General features: G+C 39.5%; 1 protein-coding gene across 4 annotated transcripts in view; it reads right to left on the bottom strand.

Moving 5' to 3' along the window:
• Positions 1-561: 561 nt before the first annotated feature.
• The window catches only part of LOC139939512 (solute carrier family 15 member 1-like), a 36,148-nt gene continuing 17,582 nt past the window's right edge, over positions 562-19,127 (bottom strand). For all 4 annotated transcript variants that reach the window (XM_071935479.1, XM_071935480.1, XM_071935482.1 and 1 more), the window contains 15 exons: positions 16,602-16,694; positions 15,026-15,125; positions 14,353-14,521; positions 13,554-13,636; positions 13,371-13,454; positions 12,689-12,823; positions 11,706-11,909; positions 10,856-10,972; positions 10,309-10,470; positions 9,814-9,860; positions 9,050-9,181; positions 8,631-8,754; positions 7,756-7,887; positions 7,013-7,120; positions 562-6,505 (listed from right to left, as the gene is read on the bottom strand). In XM_071935479.1, the coding sequence (XP_071791580.1) occupies positions 6,311-6,505; positions 7,013-7,120; positions 7,756-7,887; positions 8,631-8,754; positions 9,050-9,181; positions 9,814-9,860; positions 10,309-10,470; positions 10,856-10,972; positions 11,706-11,909; positions 12,689-12,823; positions 13,371-13,454; positions 13,554-13,636; positions 14,353-14,521; positions 15,026-15,125; positions 16,602-16,694 (1,885 nt within the window). In that variant the 3' untranslated portion in view covers positions 562-6,310. The remainder of the gene's footprint in view (positions 6,506-7,012; positions 7,121-7,755; positions 7,888-8,630; positions 8,755-9,049; positions 9,182-9,813; positions 9,861-10,308; positions 10,471-10,855; positions 10,973-11,705; positions 11,910-12,688; positions 12,824-13,370; positions 13,455-13,553; positions 13,637-14,352; positions 14,522-15,025; positions 15,126-16,601; positions 16,695-19,127) is intronic.

Below are 19,127 nucleotides of genomic sequence, written 5' to 3'. Positions count from 1 at the left end.
AAGGAATGAGCAGCAAGGCTTGCCCCTTGTAATTTTAGCTCAAATGACATGAAACATCAAAAGGAATTAGCAGCAAGGTCTACCTCTTAGTCTTAGCTTTAATAACTTGAAACGTAAACAAGGAATGAGCAGCAAGGCTAATCACCTCTTTTAATGTTCATAAAGAATGAACAGTTAGGCTTAACACCCCTTGTAAGTTTCTAAAGGAATGAACAGCAAGGCATACATGTAGTACTAAAAAGCACACCAGCAGTCGATTTCACGAAACGCTACGATTAATCCTATCTCGAGTTAGGACAAGTAACTCGTCCTAACTTAGGATGAGTTCAATGCATCCCAATGTCTTTAGATACGGAACTAAACTCAACCCAAGTCCCAAGATTAATCCTAAGTTAGGAAGAGTTTGGTGAAATCGACGGCTGGTGACTCTCTTACATGTAACCATTGAAGGCTTAGATTGCACAATCTTCTCGATGCCTTTTTCTCCAAGCAACACTGAACAACTTCAGACTCTTAACTAATTCTTCTGGACGAAAAAAAACAATGAGTTGGTAGTCAATGTAACTGACATGTTTTTTTTTTAGAGCTTTTATTGATGCCACTTACATAACAACAATCACTGTAGCACTGTTTACTCAGTAGTAGCATGACAATTTATTTTCTTCAAAAAATAAAATAAAATTTTCCATTAAATTCTAGAGGTTAATTAACATCGACTTAAAACAATTGAATACAGGCAATTAAACACTCCCTAATACTGAAACATTTACTCAGTAAATTATTGATACTATTTAAATTTATACCATAACTAAGGCTGTATTGGAATTGGTGGCTATAGCCATATACATCTACGGCTGCGGCTACGACTTGCTAAGGCTGTTGCTAAGGACACCCTGTACTTCCTTGATGCGTAAATCTAGCCATAGCCGAAGCTGTACCCACCATTTGGACACAGCCTAAAGCCCGGTTCAAACTTCCTGCAAATGCAAATGAGATACAAATTTTGACATCATAAATTCGCAACGAATAATTTGCAACGAACAATTCGCAACAATTGAAATGTGTTCAAAAACATTCACTAGAAATATAAACCGGGCTTTACTAAACTACCCTGACTTTGCAAGTGTTTGTCTGATTCCGTGCTGCATAAAAACCAAAGCGATGATTATCGACATATAAATAGAATATGAGATGCTGAGTTTGAATTGGAACTCCTTAAAACAAAACATTGTGGTTATACAATGATTCTTTTCGATAGACACGTAACAATGTGATTATCCAACACGGGGAAAATTTAAACTACATGTAGACTTGGTTCAGACAGTAGGCCTACAGACAAAAACACCAACATATAGAACTTGAACTTAGAGTGCCTCAAACTCCGAGGCAAAATTCAGATTTGTGATCCACTAGTTTTCCAACAAATAGAATCCTTACGAAAATGGGACAACAACTTTAACTTTCTAACCTCTCTAATCTAGTGTTCTTTAACCAAAAGAATCAAACAAAATGTGTTGGTAATTTCACAGGGTTGGGCACGAGTAGGATTTTAAAGGATTTTCTTTGTAATAAAAAAATTATCAAGTTCAGTGTAGATGTATAAAAGCTGAACAACTCTGGCAAGGCTGGTGGAAATATCATTTTGATATCATGCAGGGCAAAATACAAGTTTAAATTCCTGAATTGAAACTCGATTGGTATTTGTTTGTTTGATAGGTGTTGATTAATGTAGTTATTGTTAGTAAACACTATCACCCCTTTCAGTTTACGTTATTTCTTGTGCAGAAGCATTGTCTTCAGATAACGCATCTTTAGGCTATAAAAAACATCTGTTATGAAATAAAAATTGTTAAATAGAATTTTGATAGTAGAATATGATGATTGACAAAAATATCCCTTAGAACTCTCTGCAGCTATTGTAGAACTAAGTTTTTGTTTCAACAAAATGGCGGACAGTATTAAAACCGCTTGTTGAATTTCCACAAGCAAATTTATGGGGTTTTCTCCATCACTATCACTAATTACAACACAACATTTTTTTGCATGAACAACCCTTAAAAAGGGCCATGCTTAGCATAAGCACAGAATCGGCGCTTACGGAAGCAGGGAATTTTGTGCTTACGGCAAGCGTATTTCACAGGTTAGCAGTGAATTTTGGCTTCTGCACGTGCGTACTCCACACTACTAGGCATTCTACGCTTACAAAGCTAGCGCAGATATTCGGCGCTAGCATGTCAAGCATCGTAAGTGCAGAGTTCGGCGGTTAACAGAGCCATGAAATTGGGCCCAGATAAGGAGCAATTCCAAACATCATAATGTTAAGAAATTTACGAAGACTATGTGCTCCTTTACAGTGATTCAAGAAACAGGAAAGTACTTAACCCATTCTAAAGGGAGAAAATTAGTTCATGTGAAACAGGAAAGTGTAACATAATGAAACACCAATTGTGCAGTTAAATATTAAAGATAAATTTAATACATTTCTATATTGTTAAAACATTTAGTACAAGGCAAATTTATCAATTTATAAGAGATTTATCTCACACTGAAAAGGCAAAAGACTTATGGGGACCAACCTCTACCTCTAATTCTTATATGAAATGTAAAAACGAAACATATAACTATACTTCTCTAAGTGCAGTTTCAATAACGGCATCAATTAAAAGAAATCGAATTCATACTAACATTTCTATCACATTGGGTTGGTAGTAGATTGCATTTGGTGCACAATATGGGACATATTACTCGGGTGGGATTCGAACCCACGACCCTAGCAATTCTAGAGCAGTGCCTTACGAACTAGTCCCTCTGTCCCATATTGTACATGGTGTATGCTACCAATAGTGCTAAGTGGCTGGACTCATCCACAAACATTGTGAAGTCAAGGTGCCAGACTAAACACAACTGGTATTCAATACCCTTGAAATCATTTTCAAAAAATATATAAATATACTTTATTTTTCTTAGTTTGTTCATCATTTGACTACGCGTCTGGAAGAATTCAACACAAACGACAAGTACATGTACATGTATAGTGTTATACTCTTAATTTATCATACATTACATTTCAACATCAACTGAGAAATGTGACTAAATAACATCACAGTCAACAGTAATCTCTATTATACTTGTGTCTTAACCAGTTCGCTCCAGATTCAACAAATTGTGGGATTAAATTCAGCTTGTAAGTAGCAATTTTTTTCCAGACCAATTAATAATTTGTAACATGTATGTTAAAGGAACAGAACCATTTGAACCTCAATGCCATCAGGAAAAGCCACCTGAGCCCAATTTCATTTAGCCTGTAAGCACAATTAAAACTAAGCACATAAAAGTATAGCTTAAAGTCACCTGGAAGTGGTATTTTTTCAAAATAAAGCTTTTGTCTCTAATATATGTGTTTTGATGAGTTGAATGTGAATAAACAGTTAACTAAGGTTTTAAAAAATCAGTTCTTATGTTATTTACAAATTTAAGAGTAGACCCTGACCCGAGAGGGCGCTGTTCGTGACGTCAATCGAGGCAGACTTTGCCCGCAATGCGTAGAGTAAACACAATTGCAAAGTACATGTACGGACCAAGTCGTGTGTTTGTACGTTTCAAAAAAAAAAAAAATTGTTTTTTTCCGGCAATGCCGACCAGGTGTACTGCTGCTGAATGCAGAAGAACATTTTTTGAAATGTACCAACTCACGACTTGGACGTACATGTACTTTGCACGTGTGTTTACTATACGCATTGCAGGCAAAGTCTGCCTTGAATGACGTCACAAAAGGGGTAGGCGGAGTCAGCCCCCCAAACAACTTTATATATTTTTTAAACATATAAATCGTGACAAACAATTACTAAAAAAATTGTTTTATTGTTCGTAAGCATATACTCTTATGTTTGAAAGAAAAAAAATTCTATTTCCAGGTGACTTTAACAGAACAGGTTACCAACCGAAATTACTCTACATAGGTTTACATTGTTGTGACTGGTCTGTGTCCAACTCGATTTTTGCTTAGCAAAGAAATTTGGCAAGCAGTATATTTTTTGCTTAAAACAGTTTTATGAAATTGAGCCCTGTGCCTCACCACAAGTGGCGTATTCTCAAATGTTTGTTGATAAGAACGCTGCTACATGTACGTTGCCTTAAGAGTTTTTAAAGAGTTTTGCATATTACTGAGTCTTCGGGAGCGAACATGTTAACATGCACTATTTACTCAACTTATGTACTGGTCTGCTTCTAAACAATATGTGAATACAGCATTTACAAAAAGACAAATTTCAGTTTCTCTATGGTGCAATCAGGTAACCTACACTACAACAGGCATACATGTATAGACTTTATCACGGTGTGGCCATCTTGACTAATAGTAATAGTCTGGTGCCATGTTTACGCAACGAATGTTAGTATTCATTACTGTTATGGAAACAGGGAACATGACCAAGATGGTGACAGCGTGATAAAGGTCTGTACGCACGAACTGATTTAGTAATGATTTGAATCAAGGTTTCATTTCATTATATAAGTACTGATTTCAGTCATAATCACCATAATCATCAACGTCAACGAGAGACATTGTGCACTAGGTGCTATGATTAATTCCAATTAACCGGACATGTCTGCTGCCACCAAGTGTCCCTAGAAAGTCTCAAATTCTAAATTCAAATTATAATGAAATACATAGAAGGAATGTCAGCACGTTGCACATGATGAGTTATTTAAAGTTTTCAAGACTGACCAATCACAGCAGTGAATATGTGCTTGAAAAAAATCCAACACTGAAAAATCAACATACGAAATATAACCAACAGCTATTGACCCCTTGCAAGCACGTCACACGCAACTGATGCCACGCTCACCACGTTGGTGGTCAATATGTTTACGTGTAAATGCTGCGTTGCCTTAAATGCGCACTTCAGAAACACAAGTTGACATTGACCACCAAAATGGCGCATCCAAGATTATTTTGATGATGACATCAGGTGAATTGGGTCAATGGCCTTACAATTTTGTTTGACAATGGTGTCACCAAATACCTTTGCTTGGGAGATCGAGTGAATGGAGTTGTATGCAGAAAAAAATAGAAAGCGGTCCTTAAAAAAACACAAATCACTGGGTTCCACTGGCGAGACAACAATATAAACATTTGTATAGACATTTAATGACTTCTCCACAAGTCTAATGGTTATTCCATTGTGTGATAGGTGCACTGCATTGTTTCACAGAGTTGTTTTTTTCTGACAGATTTTAATGGATATGTAATCATAAAATCCAACACACAGACGGAATTTCACCACATTTCAGAAGATTTCTCTAATGAAATATTTACAAAAATTCCTCTGTAAGATTTGGTAATTACTCAAAATATTTTTTAGCATAAAAACTTCCTTGGTAACTAGCAATGGAGAGCTGTTGATAGAACAAAGAAACAATGTGAGAAACGGCTCCCTCTGAAGTAGTTTAGTTTTATTACGCATATGAAAGCACACAAATTTGTGCAACTGCAATAACCAGTTGAGTAAAAAAAAATCACAGATTTGTGCATATGCAGGAATACACCTAGTTAGAATACTTGTATTTGACAATTATGTCCAATGCGTTAAAAACAAAATAAGATTCTCAAATGCAAATCAGTTAGTTCTGTTAATTCAAATTGGTAACAGCTATGACGACAGCAATGTTAGTTAACCCTGGGCTCAATTCTACAAAAGAGCTAAGATTCATCTTAGGCTTAGCATCAATCTTAATTGCTAAGCAAAGTGTGATGTCACATTAAAAAAATTTGTTTGAGATACAATGTTTGGCACAAAACATTTTTGTGCGAGATACGTTTTTGAACGGGCATTTTCATGCCTGATACAATGTTTTTTGCACGGAGAATTTTCTTGCGAGATGCAACATTCTGCACATAGCATAGGATACATACGATGTTTTCACACAGACGGGACAAGGTGCATTTTCATGCCAGATACAACGTTTTTGCACAGAGCACTTTTGTGCGAGATGACGGGACGAGGTGCTATCTAGGAGGGTATCACCAAACACAAAATCGCCTCTGAATAATAACCATTCACTGGTCTAGTTTTCTGGTTCTGCTGGCTCCGTGTCGCCATTCTGGTAGCTACCTTTGTCCGTCTCTACCAGGCCGATCATGTCATTCAGCTCTTCATCAGGGTGGGCCGTTCTCCCAAAATATCACTTTTGTCAAGCGCAAGTTTATAATTGTCAAAACGTTGTATCTCGCTTAAAATAGCCAGGATGTATACACAAAACAATTACGAGCAGAGACACAATGTTGTTGCCTGGATAACCATTCACTGGTCTAGTTTCCCGGTTCTGTTGGCTCCGTGTCGCCATTCTGGTAGCTTCCTTTGTCCGTCTCTACCAGGCCGGTCATGTCGTTTAGCTCTTCATCAGGGTGGGCCGAGGGTGTGATGTAGACATAGAAGTAAGCCATGATGGCGAAGATGACAACAACCACCCCCATTAGACCGGCAAACAAGAAAAACTCCATCGCCTGAGAAGTCAAATGTGAAAATAAATTTCTTCAGTTTATAGTTTTAAAGCTTGAATAAAAATAACGGCTTCATTTATAACGGCTTCATCAGATTCTTGTCAACATACCAAATGTAAACAATGTTGAGTACTCGGCCCCCCACAAAAAGGTAAAGTCAAAATACCTTTGGATCGGTTATTTGACTACAAAGTAAAATGAGAAGAGTATAACCTATGGATGCGTTCGATTAGCTTCCCTGTGTTGACCCCGTGGTGCTCATTCGGGTGAGCCCGTGACAAGAGCTAATTGAACGATGACTCACCTTCTCGTGGCGACTTAATGCACCTCAGGCAAGCCCCCAGTGACCCACTCCACAAGCGCGGCACACGGGGCTGACCCGGATGAGCCCCTGGAATGATGTTAAAGCTATTCGAATGCACCGGGGGGCAGACCGGGGTCGACCCAGGGAAGCTAATCGAACGCACCCATTATAAAAAAAAAGCTAACTAAAAAAGTTCAACGACTAACCTGGCTGTCTACAAACTTGCTCTCGGCAACCAGGATGACAATAAGATTCCCAAAGGCAACGGTGAGCAGCCATGCAGCCTGGACGCAAGACTTCAAGCTGGCTGGTGCCTAGATAAGGGGAAAAAAACAATTGAATGAGTAACCATGCAGTCTGGGCACAAGACTTCAAGCTGGCTGGTGCCTAGATTAGGGGGGAAAAACAATTGAATGAGTAACCATGCAGTCTGGGCACAAGACTTCAAGCTGGCTGGTGCCTAGATAAGGGGGAAAAAACAATTGAATGAGTAACCATGCAGTCTGGGCACAAGACTTCAAGCTGGCTGGTGCCTAGAAAAGAGGGGAAAAACGTCAAATGAAATGGATTTGTGTGTGCGGTGTGTGGGCCCAATTTCATGGCACTGCTTACTGTTAAGCAAAGAATCGTCGCTTGCCGAAGCAGAAAATTCTGCGCTTACGTCAAGCGTATGTCACGGGTTAGCAGTGAAATTTGACTTGTGCGCGTGCAATCTCCAGGTTACTAGGCATTCTACGCTTACACAGCTAGCGCAGAAATTCGGCACAAGCAGAGAATGGTGATCATAAGCGTATAATTTAGTAGTAAGCACGGCCATGAAAATGGACCCTGTTTACACCACTTGAATGTCAGTCAGTCCAAGGCAGTTTATGTAGAAAGTCTTCACCACAAGCTCTTCCATTCCACTAACTGTCAGAGCTAAATTGCTAAAATGAACAAAATTCTTTACCTGTGAGTAGGAGAATTCCAGACCCGTAATGGAGAAGAAGATTTCACCCAGGGTGATTACAACATACTGTGGTATCTGTAGAAACATCGACACAGAGTTGGGCTGTACGTCCAGTTTCAGGCTCACAAAAATCTGTTACAAATTAAAAACCAAATAGTAATAATAACATTAATAGTAATAACTAGTTCTTCTGTAATGCATTTTACAGAAACATATCAAAGCGCTAAACATTGGTGCCTTGGTCAGTGGGCCAGTAACATTCCTGTAATTTTTATTTTTTCCAGCCCAGGGCTGCTTTGGCACTCCTGAGTGTTTGTTTTTTCATAAACCTCCACCCTCGCAGGTAACCATTTATACCCCTGGGTGAAGAGAAGCAATTATGGTAAAATAACTTGCTCAAGGACACAAGTGTCACGACCAGGACCCAAACCCACACTCCGATGACTATAAGCCACCAGGGGTGGATTTCACAAAGGTAGTCCTAACTTAGGACTAGTCCTAAGCAATGCTAAGAGATAGGACTGGTCCTAAGTTAGGACCAGTAACTCATCCTAACTTAGGACTGGTCCTATCTCTTAGCATTGCCTAGGACAAGTCCTAAGTTAGGACCACCTTTGTGAAATCCACCCCTGGGGTCCATTTCACAAAGAGTTAGGACTCGTCTTAAGATTAATCTTAAGGTCTGCATGCTACAGTGCAGGGTTGGGACTCATCCTAAGTCCTAAGATTAGTCTTAAGTTAGGAAGAGTTCGACAGCAGAACTTGTATTATAGCAATGTAAATGGTTTTTTGGCTGGTAACCAGTTTCTTTTCAGCAAGTTTGTATGCTTACAGGTCTTATAAAATTGGGCCCTGATACCACATAATTTGCTTACCGTATCTGAGCTATCATTCATGGGCTGAAGTATAACTCTGTAGACAGCACCAGTGCGAATGTCAATGTTTTGCAATGGCTTAGCATTAGGGTCGTCTGCATCACCGTCTATGAAGATGTCGTAACTGAAACATAAAAAATGCAAGACAATCAATGGATTGCTGCTCGGCCATGACACTTCCATAAGAAAAATAAAGGAAAACACTATAGACCATATTAAATAACCTCTTTGATGCTATGAACTTCGCCATCTTGTAGGGCAAACTGTATGCTTGTCTAAACGCATACATCAAAGAAGCATGCAGCACGCAGAGTTCCTGGTTTGATTTCTATGTCACGCTCATAGACGCCATGTTGTAGAGCAGATATTTGAGTAGTGACTTCATATTCAATACCTTCTACAAGAAAACTGCAACTGACCTTTCTGGTTCCATTGGTTGATAGTCACTGATGTTATACAACCCTGGATTGATGGCATACTGGTGCGTTGAACTCTTGAACACAATGCTGGTGTTATCTGGCAGGATGGAAGGGTCTACGAACAGACCAACGCTGTGGGGGTCAAAGGTTAACGATACTCATGAATATTCATATTAAATAGGTTTGACACAACAAGACCAACACTGTGTGCTCAAAGGTAAATGATACTCATGAATATTCATATAACATTGGTTTGACAAACAGACCAAGTCTTCAGAGTCAAATGTCAATTTAAATTTTGAATAGATCATCCATGTGGGGTCAAAGGTGTAATGGCTCACTGACTTATATATTGACCTCTGACAATCAGACCAACTGCAAGTCTTAAAAGTATTCAATACAGTGGGACAAATTAAAAAGCTCTTTACACACTAAAGCAAGAAACATGGAAACAACAGTTAAATGCTTCCAATACATGCGAGGACTCGCACCAGGGAGTTCGAGTGACCGACCATGGACTGTGGCACCCATGGGTATCAAAGATCTGCACCACGGATGCAGGTTAAGTTGCCACACCAAAAACCAACATGGCGACCTTCTAATTCTAATCCAAGATGACCCAGGTTACAGCTTGAATAGCATAGAATACAAATTCATGGTGGAAAGATCACAGGGGCAGATGACGAGGCATATGCTGTGGAGGTCAAAGGTGAACTCTAACAATGAGTATTCATGTTTGCTCAAGGCGTTTTCTGATGTCTTACCTGACTAATGCTTTACCCTTGCGTGGTTTTTCAAGATGAGAGGTCACCTAGAGGTTCAAATAAACAAAAGTAAGAAATTTTACAAGGAAAGTTGACAGAAAATCTTTGAGTACATGTAGTTTAAACAGAATCTTGTTGGGTTTTATTTGTGACAAAAACTTTCTGCTAATTGTACGGCATTAAAGCATCACAAGCATATACAAAAAAATGGGCTGAAGATGAGCAGTTGAGTCAGGAGAGAAAGCTTTTACATGATGAGAGCAGGCCTGATGCTTCACGGGGGCAGTAGAGGCGATTGCCTCCCTGCCCCCTGGTCATTGCCTTGGTGCCTCTTAAATGCTCCTGCAGAAATTTATAATTTCCTCACAGGTTGCTCTTTACCAAGGAGAAAATGCCTTGGTGCCCTTGCCCTTTCAAAAACAAAGCATAAACGCCCGAGAGAGTAGTACTCTTTTGACGAGGCTTTAAAATGACCCACAGAGTAGCTTTACTCACCTGAAGTGCATTTAGTTTGCCGCCTTGACTGAATATAACAATCTCTCCGCCTTCCTCCCCGCGTACTACCACGGTAAATGGCTCCGCTTTCTCAACCCCTGGGCAGGGGGCGTCAAAGGTCATAACGTACTCGCCGACTGGGAAGGTCACAGGAGTAGTGCCCTAAAACACAAAAGTACAATGAATAATACACAACATTTATAAGGCGCTTAATGCTGTTGTTTGTAGGCGCACATTCAGTATTTTCCAGCAAGTTATGTGGGTCTACAGTTGACTTATGAGTATTGTCATTTAGTTGCTGAAGCACAGTTTCTTGATTTGTACACTTCATAATCATAGCCGTTAAATCAATGTTTGCCAGCTAGGTGTTCATACCCCCACTGTGGGAGTTTGCTGAGTTCCCTTTACAGGAATATCATCTATACAAACAAAACAAACAAACAAACAAATAATCAAACAAACAAACATACAAACCTGCTACAAATCTACCCAGCTCTGAATTCATACGTTAACTGAGCAAAACACTTATTTAATTTTGTTGACCTACCATGCCAAAAGGAATTCCTCCTTCGTAGAATAGACTTTGTACATTGACGGCACACGGTGCAGCATTGATGATTCTCAGAATCCCTTCTGATTCTCCTGGGAGTGCTACTTCAGAGGCCTGGTAGAACGGAACGAGACAAATAATTCACACATATTGACAACCTTTATCAATTTATCAGTTGTCAAATAAGTGCTGATTAAAGTGAAGTTGAGAAATAAGAATTAAATTCTTGCATCAATGAAAATAATAATAACTAGCGCCAATCAGACGACTTGCATCAGGGAGTTCGGGTGACTGTTCACTGACTCTGGCACCCTGGCATATCAGAGGACCGACCACACCAAAATATAACATGGCGACCGTTCTAATCGAGAGTTCTCATTCTAATCAAGATGGTGCAGGTTACTGCTTTAATAGTATAGATAATAATAATAGTCAGTCCTTATATAGCGCTCATATCCATCACTCAGTGATGCCAAAGATGCTCCAACGTTCAGTATTTTCCTGCAAGGTATGTACGGCTACATTTGAATTATGAGACCTCCTTTTTAAATAGCACCATGTCATGGTTTATAAGGTGCTGTGGCGCAATATGCTGCTGATCAAAGCAGGAACACCAGGGCAAACCCCTTCTCTTTTCAATAAGTGCACTGGGTTCTTTTACATGCATTACACAACACACAGGACCAAAGGCTTTATGTCCCATCCGAAGGACAAAGTATCATGGTTAAGTGTCTAGCTTAAGGACACAGGTGTCACGACTGGGACTCAAACCCACACTCTGCTGATCAGAGCTTGAGTCCGATGCTCTTAACCACTTGGCCTCAACACGTCAATCATTAATACTCACGTCAATTCTCAATTGGTTGAATCCGGCGAGGACGAACGCCGCACCGCCCAATATCATACCGACCACCATACGCTGCAGCGGGCGGAACGGGATCTTCAGCTTACGAATCAGCGGGTAGATGACCGTCTCCGTCAGTGGGATGAAGAGGATTATCATGACCGGATTAAAGGCTTGCATCTGATCTGGCTTAATCCGTATTGAACCCTGTTAAAGAAATTCCATCAAAGAAAAATGTCTTGTATGGGTGGAAATAAGGAACATGGCTGATACTATTTGAGATTCAACTTTGAGATTCAATTGTTGGGAATTATATCATTAAGACATTAGTTACAAAGATATCCTTACTTAATTTGAGAAAAGAAATGCAAGTCAGTTTTCCAAATGAACATCTTGAATCCATTTTTTTAAGTGAGAAGTGGCCAACACCACAAGGCCTGACAGCCACTTCATGGTTGGGCTACACTTACAGACTTGGGCTACGACCTTAACCAACTGCCACCAGGGGGCACTTTGCAACCTACTCCTGGGGCTGAAACAGGATGACCCCCCTTCACAGTCCCCAAGGATGAAGGCATGTGTATCATCCACTACGGGAGCCTGGCTGGTAGAGCAGAGTGCACTACCTTCCCAACTTTTCTACGAAGCACTTATGGTTTAGTGCCTTGCTCAAGGGCACAAGTGTCATGACCGAGATTCGAACCCACACTCTGCTGTTGACATCACCAGGGCCCAATTTCATGGCTCTGCTTACCGTAAGCACAGAATCGGCGCTTACGGAAGCAGGGAATTCTGTGCTTTCGGCAAGCGTATTTCACGGGTTAATTCTATGCTTACAAGGCTAGCGCAGAAATTCGGCGCGTGCACGTAAGCGGGGAATCGTGATCGTAAGCGCAGAATTCGGTGGTAAGCAGAGCCATGGGCCTACACCACTCGGCCATGACACCCCATTCCTTCATATTACTCTGGAAACCGTTTATCCATACCAACGTGCCATCCATATGTTCCGCCTGGAGGGTCCAGCGTGATCCCTGCTGGTCAAAGAGTGCCCAGAATACCGGCAGAGGCAAGAAAATCTTCAAGACGTGGTAGAGATCTTTGATGTCTGTGATCAGCTTGGCCTGTGGGATGTCAAAAGGGAAACAGAAGGGGCAATGTACATGTACTGGGGGTTTGACTGTGGTATGCAAGGGGTTTTTACAATGGCAGCAAGAGATGAAGAGAAAAACAAGAAAGGCGTTAATTTCAAGCAGTCCTTGGAAATGTCAAGCAAAACATTAAAGAATTTTTTTGTAACTTTGCATTTTGGGATTTGTTCTTCCGGTGACAAATTTTAACGAACCATGTCACAGCTACTCCTAGGGGTGAAACAGGGTTTCCCCCTTCACAGTCAATAAGGATGGCATGGGTATCATCCACTAGGAGCCTGGCTGGTAGAGCAGAAAGCACTACCTTCCCAACTTTTTACAAAGCAATTATAGTTAAGCGTCTTGCTCAAAGGAACAAGCCTAAGAAACGATACAATGTTTATAGTAGATTCATATTTAAATTCATGTAGCAGTAACTGAATTCAGTTCAAATTCAATTCAATTCAATTCTTAGAGCATTGTTTCTGCCCCATTCAAACCCGTTCACAGTGAGTACTAGTCGTACTTTGGCTTAACTCACATCATACTTATCATCGGCCCAATCCAGCCAGTGATCTTTCTTGACTTCACTTCCTCGATTCTTGATTCTTGTCTTGATTGCATACTGTGGGGAAATAATAATAATCAGAATCACTACGCGTACAAAACAAACAAGAACATAGATATGTACACTCATCATACTAATTCATCTCTATTGACTTACAAATGTTGCTTTGACGACTTCCCATACGACATTCCCAGTCGGTGGGTAGACTTTGTAGAAGTAACGTCCGAGAAAGAAGATAACTAACAAACAAAAAGAAAAAAATACAGAAAAGTTAGTTTAACTTCTCCTTTTCCACAAAGACATCTCCCAGTGTTAGCCTGCCTATTTATTCAATAATTAATTACCTTTTCTCTCTTTCCCACTCTTGATATTGTTCTTTGTGTTCCCTAGATCCTCTTGTGGTCAAACCAGCCCCTTTCACTTCAACCGCTTTACCCCGTCCTTTTTTCTGTGTGCTTTCTGACTCTCTCTCTATTCATTCATCTATTCATTTATCTCCACTTCACTGCTTATGGTACACTTAAGTTTATACCAGGGCCCAATTTCATAGAGCTGCTAAGCACAAAAAATTGCTTAGCATGAAATTTCGTCCTTGATAAAAACAGGATTACCAACCAAATTTCCATTTGTTGCATATTGCTTGTTACTGGTATTCAGCTGTTGTTTATCATCCTGGAATTCTAGTGGAAATTTGGTTGGTAACCCTGTTTTCATCAAGAAAGAAATATCATGCTAAGCAATTTTTTGTGCTTAGCAGCTCTTTGAAATTGGGCCCTGTTTATCTTTGTTTTGTTGTCATTTAGCCTTCCAGAAATACTCTGCTGGGGTAAAAACGTTAGGCCATCAACTTTTAATTATACCATAGGTCCTTTTTTTTTTTTTGGTAAGCAGTTTGCAACAGCTTATTTTATTTTCTACTTTAACTTACTGCGAACTAATTAAAAAACTGACTTACGAACAGCCACAAACATGAGGGCGGCTGGCACTCCAAAAGCCAAGGCGTAGCAGTCATTGCCAAAGCACTGAACATCATGGCGTAGTATGGGAGTCAAAAATGTGGATATAAGACTTCCAGCGTTGATTGAGAAGTAGAAGATGGAGAAGAACTTCTGGATGTACTCCTCCTGCGGAAATTTAATACAACATAAAAACTTTGTAACAAACAGACATCAACTGCTAACCATTTAGAATTCATTTCTGCATAATCATCACTCAGAAATGTTGTTGATTTCTTGAAACAATTTTGTTGTTGTAAAGTGTCTATATATATATATTAGTCAGAAATTTGGTTTTGTTTAAAAAAACATAACTCCCCAGCTCTCGATGGTACCCATTTGTACTACTGGGTGTAGAGAAGCAATTATAATAAAGTGCCATAGACCTTTTGCGCAAATACCATTGTGCAATCACAAACTGTTGAATGAGGTGCATTGTGGGATAGCTCTGGATCAAATTTGATCACCAGCTAGACCACAATGCACCTAATTCCAAGCTTTACGCGCGCGCCCGAGTATTTGCGAAAAGGTCTATGCTCAAGGCCACCTGGCGTTTAAAAGTCTCCCATTCAGATTTGATCTTGACCTCAAGTGAGTCAATACATTTTGATCCCTATCATGCTGACTCCTTACCTGATCAGCGTTGAATTGATCCCCTCCGAAGGCCGCCACACACGGCTTGATTCCTCCTGTGCCTAACCCTATGAGTAGCAGACCTATAAGGGGTCCCACACTATCAACAAGAAAACATATAATAATTACTAACAATAGTAATAATGAAAAAGAGGTGTTCAACCTGAATACCCAAGTAGCAGACCTGTACATGGATTTAGGGGTCCCACACTATCAACAAGAGATCATATAATAATAAATAAGAGACGTTCAGGCTGAATACCCGAGTAGCGGACCTGTACATGGATTTAGGGGTCCCACACTATCAACAAGAGATCATATAATAAATATTATAACACCCCTTACAAGTATTCTGCCTGCTCATTGGTTTAGAGCCCGTCACATGACATGTCTTAGTTTTGCTAGACAACGGCCGTGTGATAGTGCGCCGGTTTGCCGTGCGCTAGTCCGAAGACTAGCACACGGCGTGCAGTACCCAGACGTCCTTTGCGTATACGAGGATTATAATTAATAGTCTGTAACCATTTCGGATTGCACGACACAACATGCAGCACAGTAAAAGTTTTTACAATCTGTATTCGCGTCGTCCGTTGACTGTAGCATTCAGGTCTGTAACTTAATAATAATAGTACAGTATTTAGAAATGTTTGGGGTGTTATAAAACAAATATTGACTGCTTTTACTCGTGCAATGGTTAGAACTATGACTCCCTCGGTGATCCCCGAAAGCTTGTAACCTTCTCGACCCCCATCAAAATACCTATTGAATTTTAAATCAAAATTTTTGGGTCAAATCGCCCAAAAATCTGACATAGCATCTTTAAGCCACTGACAATGCAAAGCAGTCCAGGCTCCTTTGTCATACTAAACATCAACTATTGGATGAACACTGATCGCTCTAACTATCTGTTTCACAACATGGTTATACATGTACAACCCTCTAAGTAAATAACACCATGTGTACAGTTTGTACCCTCATATAATTTGCTATTAGTATTATTTATAAGCCTTGAGAGCTATAAAACGTAATGAATTGTATGGGACCTTGAAAACAAAAAATGAAAAATGGAATATGCTGGTAATGGACTGACTGGAGGTGTATACACACAAAATAAAGCTTGGATGAAATTGAATTTCATGCTTACATGTTTATTAAAGGAACACGTTGCCTTGGATCGGTCGAGTTGGTCTTTGAAAAGCGTTTTGTGACCGTTTGTTATAAAATGCATATGGTTAGAAAGATGATTTAAAAATAGAATACAATGATCTACACAAATATGCCTCGAAATTGCGTGGTTTTCTTTTTACCTCGTCCAATAACATGGTCGGCCATTTATGGGAGTCAAAATTTTAACAGGCTACTTTGCATTTTCTTTGTTAATTTATTTGAAACAAATCTGCTAAATAATTTTCAAAGCAGAAGCGTTTCTCAGTTAGAAACTGTTTTAATCTCTTTCTCTAAAACCATACTCCATGGGAGGGAATCAACAGCTACAGTGCAATTACCAAAGGTTATGCCCTCCCTTTAAAATGCATATTATAAAAATAATGGAACAATTTTTAACATAAAAACTTACAGTTCTGGGCTACCTGTTGTCTGCGGTGGTAGGGCAGTTAAACACATGACTGCATTTCCAATCATGTAAATCACCGAGATGTATAAGATTGTCCTGTCACAAAAGAGATATTGCAAAAAAATAGTTAATGGCCTGATGTTTCAACCCTAGCGGAGTCTCTATCGAAGGCTAAATGACAACACAACAAACATGAATCTATAGACCAATCCGACGCGCACCGGGCGCGCAAGTGTTGAGCACCGCGTGTTGCCGTTTGCAGTGGTGTCTGCAATGCCTAGATTGTGCACAAAAGGACCCCACAGTTGAAAACTTTCAATAGAGATAGCTACCAATTTTGTATCGTGAGATTGGTCTACAGGTATTCACAGGCCTGACACTTCACGGAGGCAACGAAGGTGATTGCCTTCATGCCCTCAAAATGCTAAGGTAGCAGTTTACAATTTCCTTATATGGTGCCTTTTACCAATAGGAAAATGCCTTGTGCCCTTTCAAAATTGAAGCATACAGACCTGGGCCCAATTTCATAGAACTGCTAAGCACAAAAATTTGCTAAGCATGACATTTCTTCTCCGATAAAAACAGGATTACTGGCCAAATTTCCATTTGTTACATAATGCTTGTTACTGGTATTCAGCTTTTTTGTTTGCTTATCCTGAAAATCACATGGAAATTTGGTTGGTAAACCTGTTTTTCTCAAGGAAGACATTTTATGCTAAGCAAATTTTTGTGCTTAGCAGCTCTATGAAACTGGGCCCTGTATATAAGTTTAACATTTAAGCATTCAACCAGTGTAACATTTAAGCATTCAACTGCTGTGACCCCTGGAAACAAAGTGTTTCTTAAGTTCCTGTGAGTGGTGGATAAAATCAGAAACATTAGAACAGATTCGCAGGAGTCTGAGGGCCTGACTATAAGCTATGTTGGGCACAATCTTTGAAGATAGACTTTTTTTAAATTCGCGCAGCCAATTTTAAAGTTTGCTTTTCATTTTTAAATGCAGCTCTCAATAAGTACATTTTGCTGCAGCACTTAAATTGTTAGCAACACATGAAAGCTAAACCATATTGGGAATCAAAAACAGTAATCGAGACAAATCATGTGACACAAAAAGGTGTTACAAAAGGTATGCGCACTGAATGTGCACCCTCAAGCCCCACAGTGCAGTTGTTATACAAATTGCACCTGATGCATGTACAACTAGAGATGTGCATGTATCCATGATATGCAATTATAGTGTCCGTCCTTGGAAAACCTCATGCTGGAACGCCCTACCTAGTCATATTCGGAACACCAACACACTCAAGACATTCAAGAGTAAATTAAAAACACACCTATTCTCATAATCGTCTTTTTTGTAGCACTCTTCCAGTGCATTGAATTTGAAAAAATGCGCTTTATAAGTCTCGTTTATTAATATTATTATTATTATTCTGATCGGTGTTTTAATGACAGCGATACATTCCCTGTAATGAATACCTATTTGCCTGCTGGTGGCACTTTTGGCCCTCTAAAGCAGCTGATACCAAATTTGTACTAATTCGTAATTTAGAATACAGCTCGTATTTTCGTAATGATTCATCAAAGTATTCACTTTGGGTTTTTTTTTTCAGTTAAATGATTCATTCACAGCTTGCTTTTTAAAGACACTGGACACTATTGGTAATTGTCAAAGACCAGCCTTCACAGTTGGTGTATCTGAACATTATGCATAAAATTACAAATCTGTGAAAATTTGAGCTCAATCGGTCATCGAACTTGCGAGATAATAATGAAAGAAAAATACACCCTTGTCACACGAAGTTGTGTGCTTTTACATGTACATGTAGATGGTAGATTTCGAGACCTCAAGTTCTAAATCTGAGGTCTCAAAATCAAATTTATGGAAAATTACTTCTTTCTCGGAGCCGTTTCTCACAATGTTTTATACCATCAACCTCTCCCCATTACTCGTCACCAAGAAAGGTTTTATGCTAATGATTATTTTGAGTAATTACCAATAGTGTCCACTATCTTTAACACTGATTCACCTTTATGCATCGCGGCACTAACATCACATTTTAACATGCAGCGCCTACAAGCCGACCCTGCGTGATTTTCCACAAGATACTCAAGTCTTATCAAATAGAATAATTAAGTCTGCACTCAGCTCTTCACCAAAGGCTATCCCAATAGCTAAAAACGATTAAAGGTACTGGACACGTGTGGTAATTGTCAAAGACCAGTATTCTCACTTGGTGTATCCTAAAATGCATAAACAATATTTGAAAATTTTGGCTCAATTGGTCATCAAAGCCTCAAGAGAATAAATTTAATAATGAAAGAAAAAGAAAAACACCCTTGTTGCACAAATTTGTGTGCTTTCAGAGGCATAAGTGCTTCAGGCCTGAAGTATTTTAATATTTAAGTGTTACTTCAAAGGGAGCCAAGTCTCACAATTTTCTTACACTATCTACAGCTCTCTTGATCTTTACTAAGTAAGTTTTTGGGCAAACAATTATTTTGAGTAGATACCAATAGTGTCCAGTG

The sequence above is a fragment of the Asterias amurensis genome, chromosome 7 (assembly GCF_032118995.1).
Source record: "Asterias amurensis chromosome 7, ASM3211899v1".
In the NCBI taxonomy this organism is placed as follows: Eukaryota; Metazoa; Echinodermata; class Asteroidea; order Forcipulatida; family Asteriidae; genus Asterias; species Asterias amurensis.
Note: the sequence above shows the minus strand (reverse complement) of the source record. Positions and strands in the feature narration are given on the sequence as shown.